Source organism: Triturus cristatus, chromosome 3_2 (genome assembly GCF_964204655.1).
Source record: "Triturus cristatus chromosome 3_2, aTriCri1.1, whole genome shotgun sequence".
In the NCBI taxonomy this organism is placed as follows: Eukaryota; Metazoa; Chordata; class Amphibia; order Caudata; family Salamandridae; genus Triturus; species Triturus cristatus.
Window position 1 is genome coordinate 283,613,456 of NC_140584.1, and position 16,688 is coordinate 283,630,143.

Consider the following 16,688-nt stretch of genomic DNA (forward strand, 5'->3'; position numbering starts at 1 on the left):
CTAAAACAAATAGAGCCAGCACAGAGAAAGCAAGCAAATTTGAGTTACAAACCACAAAGTCAATGGTAAGCAATGCCAGAATGCGTTCCCAGGGAGTTTTCTGAATGTCCTCAAGATGTCTTTTGCAAACCAGAAAGCTCCGCTGTTGGGTGGGCTTCGACTTAAAAAGGATACATTAGCCACGCCTCTGACCTCCAAGTCCCCACACATCCAACAATGATCAATCACTAAAAGGACAATAAACGCAATTGCTCTGATCCAGACCTGGGTGTACAAGCCAAGAAACATCCAAGCAGCTCCATATCAATGGCAGGTGTGCACCATACAAATGCTGGTACAACACAACTTATTTGAGATAAAAGGTCAAATAGCAGTCATCTGTGCCAGGAGACAAGCTTATTATCATAAAAGCACATCTTACCAATACTAAGTCCATATGATGATAACTGGAAGGTAGGAAGATATTTATGCTAAACTGTATAGCAAGCCCTCAAAGTGGCTATAAATATTTCTATTGATCATAGGCCTTAAAGTTAAACTTCCCCTGTGGCCGAAGGGAGATACAGAAGTGAAAACAAGCACTGGCACAGTCAATAGGTCACGCCTTTGGGACCTTGTAAGTATTTAGCCATGCAGCATATTATCCTGGGTGCTACAACATCTACTGATACTTCACATGCCACAGGTGAACGGGGGAGCCTGAGACGCCAATCAACCCACTAGAGGTTTGGATGGGCCACAAGAGAGTGAACAAGCTGCAATGGTTAGGTGCTACATCATAGACAACACAAACAACTTGAAAGCTTGGCAGTAATGCTTTTGATAAAGGTTTAAATGTATGCTGGACTCACTCCCAAGGTATCGGAGGGGACATTAACCTATAAAGGAGTATATCATTTATATTTTCTACCAAGGCAAGGGAGGGCCACATAATACATAAGGGATTGCAAACTCCCAAATGTGGAAGCACTAACACTGCCTAGGGAGAATAGGTTACTCATGCTGTCCCCGGTCCCCAAACATCCATAGCCCTGCAACACCAACTCCCAGTTTGTGAAGCATATCAAGGCATCATGCGGCACCGTGATCTCATGGGAAACGGAGGCGAAAAGCAGCTCCAGCCTGGGAGCCATGTTTGGAGCAAAGCTGAAGCACGGATTACTGTCATAACAGTGCAATAGTGATAAAAGTGAGCCTAAACTAATCAGAAACTGCACTATCAGCCCCACACAAAAACAGACAAAGGGTTTTAAACTCTGGCACTAATGAATATTTGAATGAGCTCTCTTGTGGAACTGAATTATCTAGCTATGCAGTTTTGAACTAATCAGGCTTTTTACTTTTATATTTTTCAAAACATTGCTAACAATACTCCGCTGTATCTCATTCTCAGAATTTTCAAACTACTGACAGAAGATGACAGAAGCCTGCTTTTAAATCGCATGCATTCAAGCAAGCTTTGCTGCACCCAAAAAGTTGTCAATCTAAATTGGCGGTTTTGCAATTACTTGTTGCATTGTTATTTTCATGGCGCATGTGTTTTCTGTTGGAAGTAACCGCATCTTTTGAAACACATTGTTATTTCTGCTTCACCGAAATGACAGGAAATGCAACATTATCTTCTGCACTGCGCACAGTGAATGTGATACGTCTGTGCTACTCAGGGTATTCAGCAGTAATCTTCTGCGATTGGCTACTGAATACACCAGAAATGCAATTACAAATGCCTGTTTTGCTTGCGTGGCAGTAAGTAAAATACAGTTGAAGTCATCAAGTAGCAGATACAATTCTGCAAGAATGGCACATGATATTTATTTTTCTAATGTAATAGTCAGACGTCAGAGTGCTAATATATGGTCATTAGACCTGTCGAGTGTAACACCTTCAGCATGTCCTCTCTGTGTGTTTTAATGTAAGCTATCAATGCGTTGCATGCTAGAATGTATTGGGGCAAGATTTTATATGGTGAAAAGTGAACCTCCATGTCCCAGTATGCGAGCTGCTGTTAGCCAAGACACAAGCTTCTTCTCAAGGGATTGCCACGGCATGGGCACTCTAAGCAGCTGTGGATGCAACTAAGAGGCAGTTCTACAAATCATTTAACCAGATTTGTTTTTTCTAGTTAATATATAGTAGATTATGCGCCTTATCTGTTGAACCCATATTATTAATTCTAACTGTTTATTGGCAAAACTGGTGGTTTAAAATACACGAAAGCGATCGTTTCAACTAAAACTGCGCAGGTTCTGAGTGTGTGTGAAAGTTCAGTTACTTGTACATCACTTAATTCCGGCTTTAAACCAGTTTCAATACGCTTTCTATTTGTACAGCTATTTTAGAGACTCTTTCCCATTTCCCTACCAAGACCTTAGCACTTCCACCCCTAGCCCACTGTTATCTCGCATATCGTTCTAGGGACCCATTGCATTATAAATAACAAAACACACCAACATCTTTTCTTGTGGGAAAACTATCGCAAGTTTATTTGCATTCTTGGTATGCATATACACAGATAGGGTTATCTCACGGGTGATCATCAGAGTGCAGCGCTGTGAAGGACTAACCGCCGACTCCCCTACTGCAACAATCTCCAGCCACCGGACATTACGTTACCATCTCATTCTTTAACCGGTGCTGTATCGTATAGCTTCTTACCTGTCGGTGTAGTTTTGCAGCTCGAAGACTTTCTGGATTCACTATGCTGTGCATTATTCCACCATCTTGTGGTTGGATCCGGAATCGTGGTATTTTCTCTGTTTTTTTTTTTGTGGCCCAGGTGGGCGGCGACGTCCCACCGTTTGGTGTCCTTGTGATGTCGGCGCGCTTCCTGCGGAAGCTCCCACCTTTGGTCGTCATCTTCGGATTCTTTTCTTTTTTTTTTCTTCTTGTGTTAATCCTGTTTTCTCAGTTATTTTGTAAAGTCTTGATTATCATTCACCCTTTACCTCCTGTCTCATGTTTCTGGTGGAGGAGGGTGGGTTCGCTAGTGAATCCAGAAAGTCTTCAAGCTGCAAAACTACACCAACAGATAAGAAACTATACGTTTTGTAGCGTGAATCTTTCTGGATTCACTATGCTGTGCATAGACTTTGTAGCGGTTTGTCCTTATTGTGGTGGCTGGGTGGAAGATGAGCACTGGTTACTGAATATGTGTTGTAAGACCTTCTGTACCACTTGCGCTTCTTTGTTCATTTGAATATCCACACAGTAGTGCTTTGTGAACGTATGCACTAAAGACCATGTTGCCGCTTGGCAAATGTCTTGGATAGGTGTGTTCGCTAGAAACGCAATTGTTGCTCCTTTCTTCCTTGTTGAGTGAGCTTGAGCTGCTCCTTGTAACTGTTGCCCTGCCTGCTTGAGGCAGAGTTGAGTTGTCTGCGCAATTCATTGTGCAATGGTATTCTTGGTGACTGGTCGTCCCAGAAAACTGCTTGCGAAGGAGACAAATAACTGTTTTGTTTTCCTGCATTCCTTTGTTCTCTCTATATAGTGCATTACAGCCCTTCTGGCGTCTTGTGTGTGCAGAGAACTTTCCGTTTTTGTGGTTGGTTTTGGGGAAAGACTTGGTATCTGGATTGTTTGGTTGAAATGGAACCGAGACACCACCTTTGGCATGAAGTGTGGGTCCGTCCTCATTACAATCCTGTCCTTGTGTATTTGTAAGTAGGGCTCTTGGAGTGTGAGCACTTGCCACTCACTTACTCTTCGTAGTGACGTGATCGCCACTAAGAAGGCCGTCTTTATCATGAGCATGTACAGTGTAGCCTTGTGGATAGATTCAAAGGGTGCCTTCATCAGTTGAGTTAGCACTACGTTGAGGTTTCATGCCGGTGCTGGCATCCTCTTTGGGGGGGCGATTCTCTAGGCCCTTCCAAGAATCTCTTCACCACTTGAGAGGTGAAGAAACTTTTCCCAGTTTCTCCTCTTGTGTAGGCCACCACCACAGCCAAGTACACCCTCAGGGATGTGTAGCTTAATCCACTTTGTAGCAGGTGTGTTAAGTACTTTAGTGCTGTTGATTCCCTTGTGACCTTCCGTTGTAGTTTCTCCTTGATGCACCATTGGGAGTACCTCTTCTATTTTGCTATGTAGCACTTTCTTGTGGTATGACTCCTTGCCTCCCTGAGTACTGCCATAGTACTTGCTTGTAGTTTTATGTGTTCAGGAGCCATGCTGCTAGGCTGAGACCCTCTGGTTCTGGGTGAAGCACCCTTCCGTTTTGCATTGTTAACAGGTCCCTTCTCCTTGAGAACCTGTGTGCTGGTTCTTGTGCCATTTCCACTATCTGCGAGAACCAGGACTGTCTGGCCCACTGAGGTGCTATCAGTGTCATGTTGCTGATTCTGCATTTGCTGAGTACCCTGTGTATCAGTGGTATGGGGGGAAAAGTGTATGCAAAGCTCTTTGACCAACTTATCCATAGCGCATTCCCTTGGGACCGGTAGTCCGGTTGCCTGGATGCGAAGTGTAGGCATTTTGCATTCTGGTGTGTTGCAAATAGGTCTATTTGTGGAGTACCCCATTTCTGGAAAAGCTGCTCTATTTCCTGCTGGTTGAGCTCCCATTCGTGGGAAGCAGACGTCTGCCTGCTGAGCCAGTATGCTTCCACATTTTCCTTTCCTGGGAGATGTATTGCTAGTAGGGCTATTTTCAGTGGGATGGCCCATCTCCAAATTTCCTGTGCTAGCCCTGATAATGGCACGGATTGTGTTCCTCCTTGTTTGTTGATGTAGAACATGGTGGTTGTGTGGTCTGTTTGGACCAACACCCTGTTCCTGTACAGCTCTTTCTGAAAAGCTTTTAAGGCTAGGAATACAGTCTTTAGTTCCAGATAGTTGATGTGTCTGACCACATCCTGCTGCGACCATAGACTCCTCACCTTGAGCTTGCTCATGTGTGCACCCCACCCCAGCTGGGAGGCGTCTGTTGTGATGGTCACTGTTGGAGTTGGTTGTGTGAATGGCTTCCCCTGTGATAAGTTTTCCTTCTTCCACCACGCTATTTCCTGATGCACTGCGTGCGTGACAACCACAAGATCTTCCCAACTCCCTGTGGCCTGTGACCATTGCTGCTGGATCCATTCCTGGAATGGTCTCATATGCAGTTGAATATTTGGGACTAGGTGGATGCATGACGCCATCATTCCCATCAGTTTGCTCGCCGTCCTCACTGTCAGAACTTGCCCCTTGCGGTAATGACGTGTTTCCTTCAGTATCGCCAATGTTCTCTTCCTGCTGGGGAACACCCTGGTCTGAATGGTGTCGATCTCTGCCCCTAAGAATATCTTGCTCTGCTCTGGTTCTGTTGACGATTTCTCCAAATGGATTGAGAAAGCCAGTCTTGTCAGTGTTAGTATGACCTGCTGGATGTGTAGTCTGCACTGGTCGTACGAACTTGCCTTTATGAGCCAGTCGTTGAGATAGGGTTATACATGTATCCCTTGCCTTCGTAGGTGTGCTGCGACAGCTGCTAGGCATTTTGTAAACACCCTTGGTGCAGATTTGAGGCTGAATGCCAGTACTGTGAACTGTTAGTGGCTTTGATTGATCACAAATCTCAGCAGGTGCTTGTGTTTGTGGTTGATGGGGATGTCTAAGTATTCGTCCTTTAAATCTATAGTAGCCATGAAGTCTCCTTGCTGTATTTGTGGTATTACCTCTTGTAGGGAAGTCATCTTGAAGCTTTGTGTTCTTATGAATTTGTTCAGGCACCTTAGATCTAGGATAGGTATTAGTGTCTCATCCACCTTTGGCACTAGGAAGTAAGTTGAGTAAACCCCTTTGTTCCTTTGGTACCACCTCTATTGCCTCCTTGCTGAGCAATTCTTGTGCTTCTAGCTGCAAGAGCGAGAGTTCCTTTGCTGAGTGTGCCTGGTTTCTTGGTTTTCAGTTTGGAGGCTGTCTTTCTAACTCTATACAGTATCCGTATTGTATTGTATGATGTTTAGTATCCATTTGTCCGATGTGACCTTTCTCCATTCCTGGATGAAGTCTCTTATTCTTCCCCCTACCGGTGTTCGAGGTGCTGTTTGTCGTTGAACGTTTGGCTGGAGTTTCCTTTTATGTCCTTCCGCCCACCCCGAGGTGTTGCTAGGGTGGGGGCATTTTCTTTGATGAAGTCACTTGGTTGAGGGCTGTTGTCGTCCTCTCCGTGTTTGTCCTCGTCCATTTCCGCGCCCTCTAAAGGACTGTCCCCGGGGCTGGTACTGCCAGTTCTGCTGCTGTGGTCTCTGCTGTTGCTGGCTTTGGTTGTTCCCTTGGTAGCTTTGCTGGAACGTTTGGTGCAATGTGGAGGGTGCGTTGCCTCCCCTACCACCCGGTCTTCTCGTGGGTGTGTCCCTTCTCATTCCCCTGAACTGCAACGTCCCCATGGCCTTCTGCACGACCATGTTGTAGACCCCTATGTCGTCTGTCGGCGAGGGCCTCGAAGGGTAAGTGTCAATCCCCTCTTCCGGCGATTTTGTGTTGAGATATTGCCAATCCATGTCTTGCGCCTCCGAGGGTGTCGAGTACCGGTAGGATTGATGGTCTTCGTCGTCTTCTCCCTCAAAATAGTAGTCTTTGTCCCCGATTTCCTCGACTGGTTCGGGGGTTTTCGGCACTTTCACGTCCTCGTCGTCTCCTTCGACCGCGGGCTTCGGCAGGATGGTGTACTGGCTCATCTTCTCGTCGAAGTCCTTTTTCCGCTGAAGGATGCTCGCCATTTTGGCCTCGAGTTTCCTCTTCTTCCGTCGAGGGCTGGAGTGCTTCTTTTCGTGGCCGGCGACGACTAAGTCTGCCCTTCTTTTCTTGGCGCCGAGGTGTCCTTTTCAAGGGCAACCTTCGACGGACTTGGTTTCTCGAGGGCTTTCGCCGATTGGGAGCCCTTTTTGAAGGATCTGCTCGGTTGACTGTCCCTGGTAGCTGTTGCTTTCGTCGAGTGTTTCGACGGCAGAGCTCCCTTCGAGGACTTCGCTTCACTTCTGTGAGTGTCGCTTGGGGCTTTTGCTTCACCCTTTCGAGTGTCGCCCGAGTGTGTAGGGGTCGACGACTCCCTTATCTCCTTGGACGTCTTCTTATGGACCTTGACGACCTCTTCTGGTCCTTCAGCGATGTTGTCCTCCTCCCCACTGGAGAGACCCAAGTCTCGGAACGATGGAGGTGGCCCCTGGCCTTGCATGTTGTGGTTTGCCCTTCTCTGCCTCTCCCTTATTCTGAGGGTCTTCGGTGTAAACGCCGAGCAGGCGTTGCAGTCATCGCTGCTGTGGTCAAGCGGCAGGCAGAGGTTGCAGACTGGATGCTGATCCTTCTGGGCATACTTGTGGTGGCGGTTGGTGCAAAACTTGAACGGTGTTATGTTCATTCCCGCCCTCAGGGTGCCCCCTGCGAGCGCATCCTCAGTCGAACGTCGAGGTTTTGGTTGCAAAACTTCAACCTCTTTGCTCCGGGTACCCGACCTGTAGTCCGGTGTAGTTGAAAACTTGCTTCTTTGTCGATTTTCTTCGATTTTCCTTGATTTCTCTTCCAAAACTCTGGAACTCTTCGGTAACGATCCAGACCCCAACAGCGGAAATAAGAATCTGAAGATGGCGACCAATGGTGGGAGCTTCCGCAGGAAGCGCGCCGACGTCATGAGGACGCCACCTGGGCCACGGAAAAAAGAAAAGAAAAAAAAAAAGAGAATACACTACGATTCCGGACCCAACCACAAGATGGTGGAATAATGCACAGCATAGTGAATCCAGAAAGATTCACGCTGCAAAACTTCTGTATTGGGGCAGCAGCCCAATGCTTTTTTTAAGTGTTTACTGCACCCATGCCACCACGGTGCGAAGTAAGGCCAACCCCCAGCTGTCAGGATACCAACTGTCCCTTATGGAATGAAGGAGTCGCTGTCGCGTTCTTCTCTTGGCCCTCTATGGCCTGAGGATCTCATTTTATATTGGGGGCCCCATCGCCCTCTGATGAGGTATTGCTCGCCTTTTTTGCATAAAGATCACCCTGTAATTCCGCTTGCGACGCTGTTTGTCAGTTCTTGATTGCGGTTTTGTTCCTCTCCCTTGGTGGTTGGGTAATTCTTCTGTTGCCGTCTGGAAAAAAGGATTGCCTAGGTGAGCAGCCCACCCAAATAGCCCTCAGCCTCCCGGAAGTGCATAGTCCCTGTGGAGGCGAGATCTGCCTGTGCGATTGTCCCCTTCCGGCCAGGTGGCCATGGAAAAAATACTAGCCCCTACGGGGCAGTGGGGAAATGCTAAGGGGTTGTCCCCTCTAGTGTCCCCTGCGGGGGACGTGGCCATTCGCCTTCTCCCATTGTCTCAGTTCTACATTAACCTGGAGAGCATGCTTATTACGTGCTTATCCTTTTACAGGCAATGAAGGCTGAGGAATGTGCCCAGGCCTCCTTTATTGCCATCACCAATCTTCTTTATTAGCCCTGTCAGCGCCCACATGCAGCAGCCAAAAGTTTAGGCTCACGTTTCAGGGAAATTCTTTTTGACTGAAAACAGAGAACAAATCTAGCTGCCCTGTGCAAAAAACACTGGGCACAGAAATGGGCCATCTTCATATCGAGTGACAGTTTGGCCAGACGTAACATTAATTTTATGCATAGAGATGGCTTCCGTGAAACCTCCCTGGAAAGAGCTACAGCAATTAAACCTGGAGGAGGTAGTCATCTAGTGCCCAGACTGCACATTAATTAATTTTATTGTGGATCAAAAAAGCAAAACACGTTGACACGCAAAACACATTGTTGAGAACCCAGTCGGTGTAGGGCATAAATATTCCAGAAAGCAAATTGCAGGCAACTGAGGTGAGACTGAGAGCTTGGGGGCATTTTAAACCAGAAAGACCGAGATACGGAGCACAGCTCGCAACACGAGCAGGAAACACACATCGGAAACTGCCAAAAACAAGAGTCACAGGCTTGTTTCAATCACGCTCCAACTGACTGTTAAGTGAGTGGGCACCAGGCGCTTCAGCCTGCGTCTCTCAACTAACCTCTGCTGGTTTCCAGCTATATGGCATGTCTCCGGCGTTTTTGAAATTTTATTTTTACAGTCTATGCTAGGCCAGGTTCCTGGGCGAAGTGCATACGTTTTCTGTGAATATGCGGAGCCCCTTTCAATCGGCTGCTTTGTGATGTGAACTGAAGTAAAGAGTTGGATGCGGTGAGCACGGAGTGCAGTGAGAACATAGCAAAGGTTTGCTGCAATGCTCACTGAGGAGTAGTTGTTTCCGAGCAGCCAGGGAGACTCGGAAACAAGTCTTCTTGTAATTAGAGGTGAGGTGAGGTTGGGTGCCGAGCTAAGTGCAAAGTGCTCAGGCCTCGCACAGGGGCACGAAGATTGTGAAGCGGGCACTGCGCCTCGTACAGTAGAGCTTTTGCAGTACTAATACAAACAGATATTAATGGATTGTATGTCCCACAACAAATAAAGCCCGCTGCGTTTGTTCCAGTCAGTGCCCATGCCATGCACTGGATAGGGTATGGAAAACATCCCAAAGACCCGGCAAGCACGAGAAGGCACGTCACCCCGGAGGCAAATTAATACTGGAAGTCTCAGAGTGAAGGCTGCAGAAGCGGGAGGAGGCTTCGATCTCGGAGTGAACCCGGTGCACACTCAAAGCAGGGCCAGTTTCAGCGAGTCACGCGGCAGCCAGTGCAGGAAATCCTGGTGCAACAAAACGCAAGGAAATAGACAGAAGAGCAATAATACTCGTAAACAGGGCCAGGGGCGGGAACCACCCACCGAAAGGCGGGACAAATGTGAAAATGAGCCACAGAAAGAAAGGGTTTTTCCAAAAGCACACAAAAGCACCAATGGGAATTGAGGGGCGTGAACAATCTTCATAGAGGAGATACAGCAAGCCTAGCAGAGCAGGCATGCCCACTGCTAGGCTCAACCTTAAAATGTTGGCACAGCAATAAACTGCTGTTTGTGGAGGTTAGCTATTTTTATATTCATTTATCTTTTAGGTGTTGGATTTAGTAGCAGTTTGATATTCAAATTATTGTAATACAGATTTGCGGAAAGTGTTTAAGATGTTACAAGATTATGGGGAGTTTGTCAGATAAGTAATTCATTTATGTTTTATATGGATCTCCAGGGGGAATAGCCAGTGAAAAAGAAATTGCCACCCTACTGCAGGCTATGATGGTCACTTTTTATATGTTTTCTTTAAACAAAAAGTCAATGTTCAAAGTCACAAAATGAGAGGAAATACTTTCACAAACCATTTTTTGAAGGGTGAGAGAAATGCAAGGTAAAGTGGCTAAACAGCAGCCCAGAGAGGCTGAAAAATTTACACTGCTATTTTAAAGAAGGACACACCACGGGTATCCCATCATGCTGTTAGTGGCAGTTACTCCAGTTCTTTTCTCCAGAGACTTAGGATCCTGCTCCAGAGGCCATCAAGGTCTTTTGTACTGAAAAGAATGGTGGGCTGCTTAGGATTTCAATGGAAATTCCCCTAAAGGAGAAGTAGGATTACAAGTAATTCTGCGTTCTCCATCAGGTTATCCCAACTGATAATGATAAGCAGTGGATAGAGTAGCATGCCCTTAGAGCAGAAAAGGAGAGACAAAGAAGAACCTTAATCTTTATCCACAAAGATTTCTACGAAAGGCCGGATCATCTTAGACATCAGCACTAGAGTCAAATTCAAGACAGTGCATTGTAAAGGTAGCCACGGACTTCAAGACCGCTGGCTTGAACATTTCTGCTAGGTGGATGTTTCTTAACAATGCAGCATTAACAGTTTGATCCCTTGTGGAGTAAGCATTATGTTTACTTGGCAAAGATTTGGTGGCCTAATTGCATAGTAAAACACATACTACGTAGACCTGGGCCAGACAGATGGGTCATTTGAAACACCTTGTATCTCTATACACCAACAACTTCCTTGTGTATTTACGAAGGCTGATGGAAGCACTTCTACACCTCCTTACTATATTAGACAGTTTTGGGCATCAATGGGAGTGTGAATTAACGCACAGAAGTGGCCGATATATCCACTAGCTGGGCTATCGGATGTACCAAGACCACAACTCTCCACCCTCAGCATACCATCAGAAACAGAGACTTTCCAATATCTGGGCATAATGGTGACCATCTCAGAATACAAATGGCACAAATTGAACACTCAGACGAATCCAGGGTATAAAAGGCCCCATAGGCATCTGAACTGCCATCCCCTTATAGGTACCTGGATGCATAGCAAATACTAAGATGATAGTGCTACTCAGGTCCCTGAACCTATTCCAGTGCAGCCTGATCACCACACTCCCCAGACATAAACCTTACAGCTCCAGTCCCTAAAAAAATATACTCATATGGGGAAAGAAGAGAAGCAAAGTCAAAATGCACACCCTTATTTGCATAAATGAAGAGGGGGTATGTGAGTTCTAGATGTAGAGGCCTATTACCTGGCAGCACAATTACAGCCTGCACCGGGCTGATTTGACATAGGCGTCATCACAGATGGGACTTGCTGCAAGGTTTTGCTGAGGAGTGGCACCATCCCCACTCCACTATTTATGTCCCCGGGGACCCTGAGTAATGCTTCCCGCACCATACAAGCCTTGCACAACTATGGAAGAGATATCACAGGCGATGGGGCACACACATGCGATATGCTGAGGAATTGCTGCTCTGATGTATACAGGACTTTGCCCACCCGGAATGTAACATGGATATATCAGAATGGAAGGGGAGGCTGTCTCACAATAGCTGACATATGGGAGACAGATGCAATGGATTCCTTCAAGACAGCACAGGCTCAATAGCAGATTTCTTAGAGACAACATCTACAATCTAGAGCCATTAAGGAAATCATTTTTAAATTGTTTGTCAGACAGACAAACTGCCCCAACAACAGCTGCCACCCTGGAAATACTAGTCCGGATGGACCATGTCTGCAGAATCATAACACAAATCTAAATGGCCATTAGGGAGGATTCACACAAGCACCCACTATGTTCACGTGAGAAATGGGAGACAGACTGCAACCACGTCTTTCACAGACACACCAGGGGAATAATCGTTCTGCTGATAAAGGAAGTGTCAAGTAATGCCAGGTTTCACTTGCTCAACTTTAACTATGTGCATCACACATACATAACACCGGCAATGTTACACCGCCTCCACCCAGATACTCTGGGACACTGCCCCAAGTGTACTGACCCAGAAGCCACTTACTATCATTTAGTCTGGGAATGCCTCAACTGGGAGGTGGTGGGGCTATATTTGATGCTTATGTCCCTCACTATGCCATTGATGCCACATGCATGTTTTGTTTGCTAGGCATAGAGGTTATTAAAACGAAGTATAAATCAAGGAGAGATTTGTACAGCTCACACTTCTCCTGGCAAAGCGACGTGTGGCAATGCACTGCTTGGGCACGAAAATTCAAGGAGTGCAGAGCTGGTTATAGGGCGTTGAACAATGGACAACTGAAGATGAAATCAAAATATCACTAACTAGAACTGATGATAAATTGCAAGAAGACCTCGACCTTTAAAAGGCATGGTCACATGTGCTGATCTGTTCCCAGACAAACGGCCTCCTTAAGACTATGATCAATCCATACCCCTGAACTGTGAAACAGTATGCTATACTGCTCAGTGCCTATGGCGGTGTGTAGGGGGAGGCAGGGGTGTCTCACTGTTAGTTAAACTTTCTGAAAATATATGCTTTGTCGCATACTGGGATAAGCACACATAGATCGTATAAATGCTATACTGCAAAGCTTTAAAAAAATACTGGGATAAGAGGACACTTTCTATAAGCTGTCATGACTGCAGGATGTGCTCAATGAGGGGAAAACTGCAATTCAAACTTGGCCAAGTACGCCAGATGAAGGAGTACCCCTTCTTCCTGGCATTTTAGTGGGTAAATGTTTTCTGAAAGCTACCCCAAGGGAATTACACTCCCTAGTGGATGCGTGTTTCACTTCTCTCAGAATGTTAATGTAATTTTCAGGAAAACTCAGGTGACTATATTGGATGGATTTAGTAGCCAAGTGTAAGGATGGTACGAAGGATTGCAGAACCAGGAATCTAGAACTTGTGAAGAATTGCACAGCAGCCTCATATGTGGAGGTTTTGACAGGTGAAAAAGATTAATGAGCTATCACTATACTGTCCGCTCAAGGACAATAAAGATTATTCTGGTCTTGGAATAATTTAGACTGGATATGCCCACCAGGATCACAGGAATGTGTAAAGAAATTTCCAAGACCAGTCTATCAATAGGGCGTTCCCCATAAGCGCCGGTTGGTTGTGCCAGAATGCGAAGTTGGCGAATTTCTTGTTTTCGGCATTTGCAAAGAGGTCTAACTGAGGAAAACCCCACTTGATGAACAGGTCGTCTAAAATGTCTGTTTAAGTCTCACTCACGATTCTTCTGAAAAATTCAGAAGAATGCGTCTGCTGCATTTTGCTTCCCTGGGCATAAACAGTGGTGATTTGGATATTTCTGGCAAAAAGCCACATCAACTGCCTGGGTCTCCAATATGCTTACTGGTGCCTGTTTGCTTATTCAAGTTGTACAGCTTTGTTAAGTTGTCCGTAAGACCAGGAGGGAGCTGGTCTTGAAGGCCAGAAAAAAAGCAGACTTGACTGCGATGTGAACTGCTCTGAGTTCTTGCAAATTTATATGTGGTAGTGTATTTCTTTCTGGGTCAATATGCCTTCAGTCTCGAAATTTTCCATTATGCACACCTCATCCCGACAGAGAAGTATCCACTACCATTATTTCAGTGGGAACATTCTGGTGAAAGGCAACGGTCTATATTGCACAATTGGATTGTTGCCAGTGTAAGCGGCACCAGATTCTGCCTCTTGCCTGAGAATTGGGTCCTCTGGTCTTCCAGACAGACCCAGAGTGGTCTCATTTGGAGAGGACCATTGTGAACCAGAAAGCAACAGGACTCACTTTAACCTATAAGAGACAGACTTCTATGACTGTTGGCTGCTTTAGCTTCTGAAGATTGAGACATTTCAGGCAGACACAAAACAGTCTCCACTCTGGTTACTTCTGTACACTGTAACTTGGTGAAACCGGTTCTGACAAATCCTGTAACTCAAACTGTTTTCCACAAATCTTTACCTAGTAAAGCATTCACCAGGTTGACAAAACCAACCTGGTGATTGCCTTTCTCAGCCAAAAAATCTTAAACCCAGTTTGATTCTCTTTGTGTTTTTCTTTTCTCTTGTCCCTTCCGAACTAATCTTTCTTCTCAAGGGAGCTTGATGTTGAATGATGTGACCAGGATCTCGGAGGAAAGTAAGATCTTCTTGAAGGAGAACTACCAGCTGGAACAGTGTGCACAAGTAGATTTATAAGGCCACTTGGAGGAGTAACTGTGGAAGATCGGGTCTGGATCAGGAGTCAGTGGAAGAACCACTATCTATGGAGGTGTATCCTGCCGAGGGGGAAGCACATGTGGAGGGGTCAGTGAGTGCCTCAGGAGAAGGCTTATCTGTGAAGGAAAAGAACCAGAGGGGAAACGTCTGTCTGGAGATTACACCAGGGAGCATTCTGAATCTGAAGTTAGTAGCAGCCAATTTGTAGTTTTGTAATCCAAGAATAACATGTTGTATGTTAAGATTTTTCAAGTCTTGACATCGACTATCTGTTCTTAGGATCTCTTGAAACCAACAGTCTTGGCCTATTCAACACTGTGTGACTTCATGTTGAACCAGCCCTTGTTACCCAACAAGTGGCAGCTTTACCTTTCCTCGACATCAAAGATATTGACTATGTCCAATATGCCTTGATGCCTTTCTGGATCACTTTCTGGGGAGCCAGCAGACACTGTAGTCTAGGCCAAGATAGAAGGGGATCCTTCTCCATATTCCCTGGATTTTCTCGGCAGCAATTACAGTCCATCAGAGAAATTCTTAATAGCTTTTGACAAAATTCACTCTCACTTGAAAGAGGAGTGTCAGGAAGGTAAACAACAAAAAGATAGTGGGGGATCAGTTTCAGTCTTTTTACTGTAACAATTTCTAAAAGCTAGGGCACTTTTAAGGTGCAGAATAAAACGTTTTCAGACAGAAAACACTAAGAAAACATTCTTTGCATCCAAAGATGTTCATCGAAGACAAATGTTAAAGTGATAAAGGATTTTTTTCAAAGAAAAAAACCCCCAATAAAGCAGAGTTTTGTGCTCTGGGTTTCTGTTGACTCAATCCGTAAGAGAGAACTATAGTCATGGCCACTGAACAGGCATCATCGGTATCTGGTAGAGTGTGTTTCTGTAAAGGCGTATCAGTTTTCCAGCCTCTTTGTGCTGCTGCCTATTTAGATACATTCTCGAGATTTTTAAATCTCCCATTTCCTTTAAAATTGTTAACGAGTCTTTCTTGTCACTTTTACTAATACAGTGGCTAATATTTTCTAAAAAGTGCTTACCATTATGACAGGAGATCCTCTGAAGGATAAACTACATTTTTCGGGACAGAGATCTGAAGCACAGTGGGACAAGGTAGTCACCATGTCTGAGTGATTTATTTCAGTGTACAAAACTGAGGTTCAGTTGATTTATGTCTTGTAGCATAAGGAGTGTTATTTCCTTCCAATAGACTAGCCTCAAATTCGGATTACAAAAACCGTCACTTGCCTTAATACATTTACTCACAAAGCTGCTACCAACTCATCAAGCAAAACATGCTATTAATTACAAAAAAAGGAATTCATCCTTGTGTTCACCCCCATAGGACCTAGTCATATCTAGAAAATGTCTAGCTTAGATGCATCTTACATTCCAGGAGCCTTTGGCACAACAGGCATGCATAAAAAACGCATGAGACCTGAAGACAGCATAGAACGTTTGGAAGACATCTTACCAAGGTGCAGCTGTACATCTTTCACCTCCAGAGTGTTCGACTTGCGGTGCCGGGCAAGTTGGCAGGCGGCCGTCACTACACTCTCTATGAAATCATCAGCGATCTGCAGAAGCATCTGATAGAAGACATAAGCAAGAACTAAAACCATCCACTGACCAAAACAGCAGTAAGTTAGGGTATATACACGAGAGGATGTTTTCACCACAGAAGCTTCTCTCAAATCTAATACAGAGACAGCATTCTCAGAAGTCATGCAAATGTTCCTTGCACACAAAAAAAGCTAAACACAGCTGTTAGTAGCATCACAACAAATGTTTCTAATACACAGAAAAGTACACCAAAGGCAGTACTAGAGCAACCTTTGGCAAAAACGAGAAAGAGCTGAAGAATAAATTAAATCAAGCAGCAATGCAAGTTTCACTCAAATTCAGAGCACATATAATACAGGGGCTAGCAATGTCATCTTCTTTCACACAAAGCGGGTACAATGAATGCTGAAATCTTGCATGCGTCTCAGAATACATTCCACAGAAACACACACACCCACAACACTTACATCGAGGGAAGCAGCACTATACATGTCCTATTACAGGTAAAGCAAGGTGGGTTACACAATACAAACTTCACTCAAACGCAAGCAAGAACACAGTAGGTCAAAATATCCTAAGTGTCCCTGCACATACAGCAACCCTTCATGGGGACATGCATTTCTTGGCTTGGGATTTTATACAACAGAGTACACCCCTACTGTTTTCTGGATGCTGACACATATGCCCAATCTTTAAGTGTTAGAGCAGAGGAAGTATCAGTTCTAAAGCACAATGCAGCCTTCAAATAGTGGTGTGTGCTTCCCAAAT

At 45.3% G+C, this 16,688-nt stretch overlaps 1 protein-coding gene across 2 annotated transcripts in view; it reads right to left on the reverse strand.

Annotated features, from left to right (window-relative positions):
* The window catches only part of TAF12 (TATA-box binding protein associated factor 12), a 107,772-nt gene that overhangs the window by 46,889 nt on the left and 44,195 nt on the right, over positions 1-16,688 (reverse strand). For both annotated transcript variants that reach the window (XM_085647635.1, XM_085647636.1), the window contains one exon: positions 15,832-15,946. In XM_085647635.1, coding sequence (XP_085503761.1) covers positions 15,832-15,946 — 115 coding nt within the window. The remainder of the gene's footprint in view (positions 1-15,831; positions 15,947-16,688) is intronic.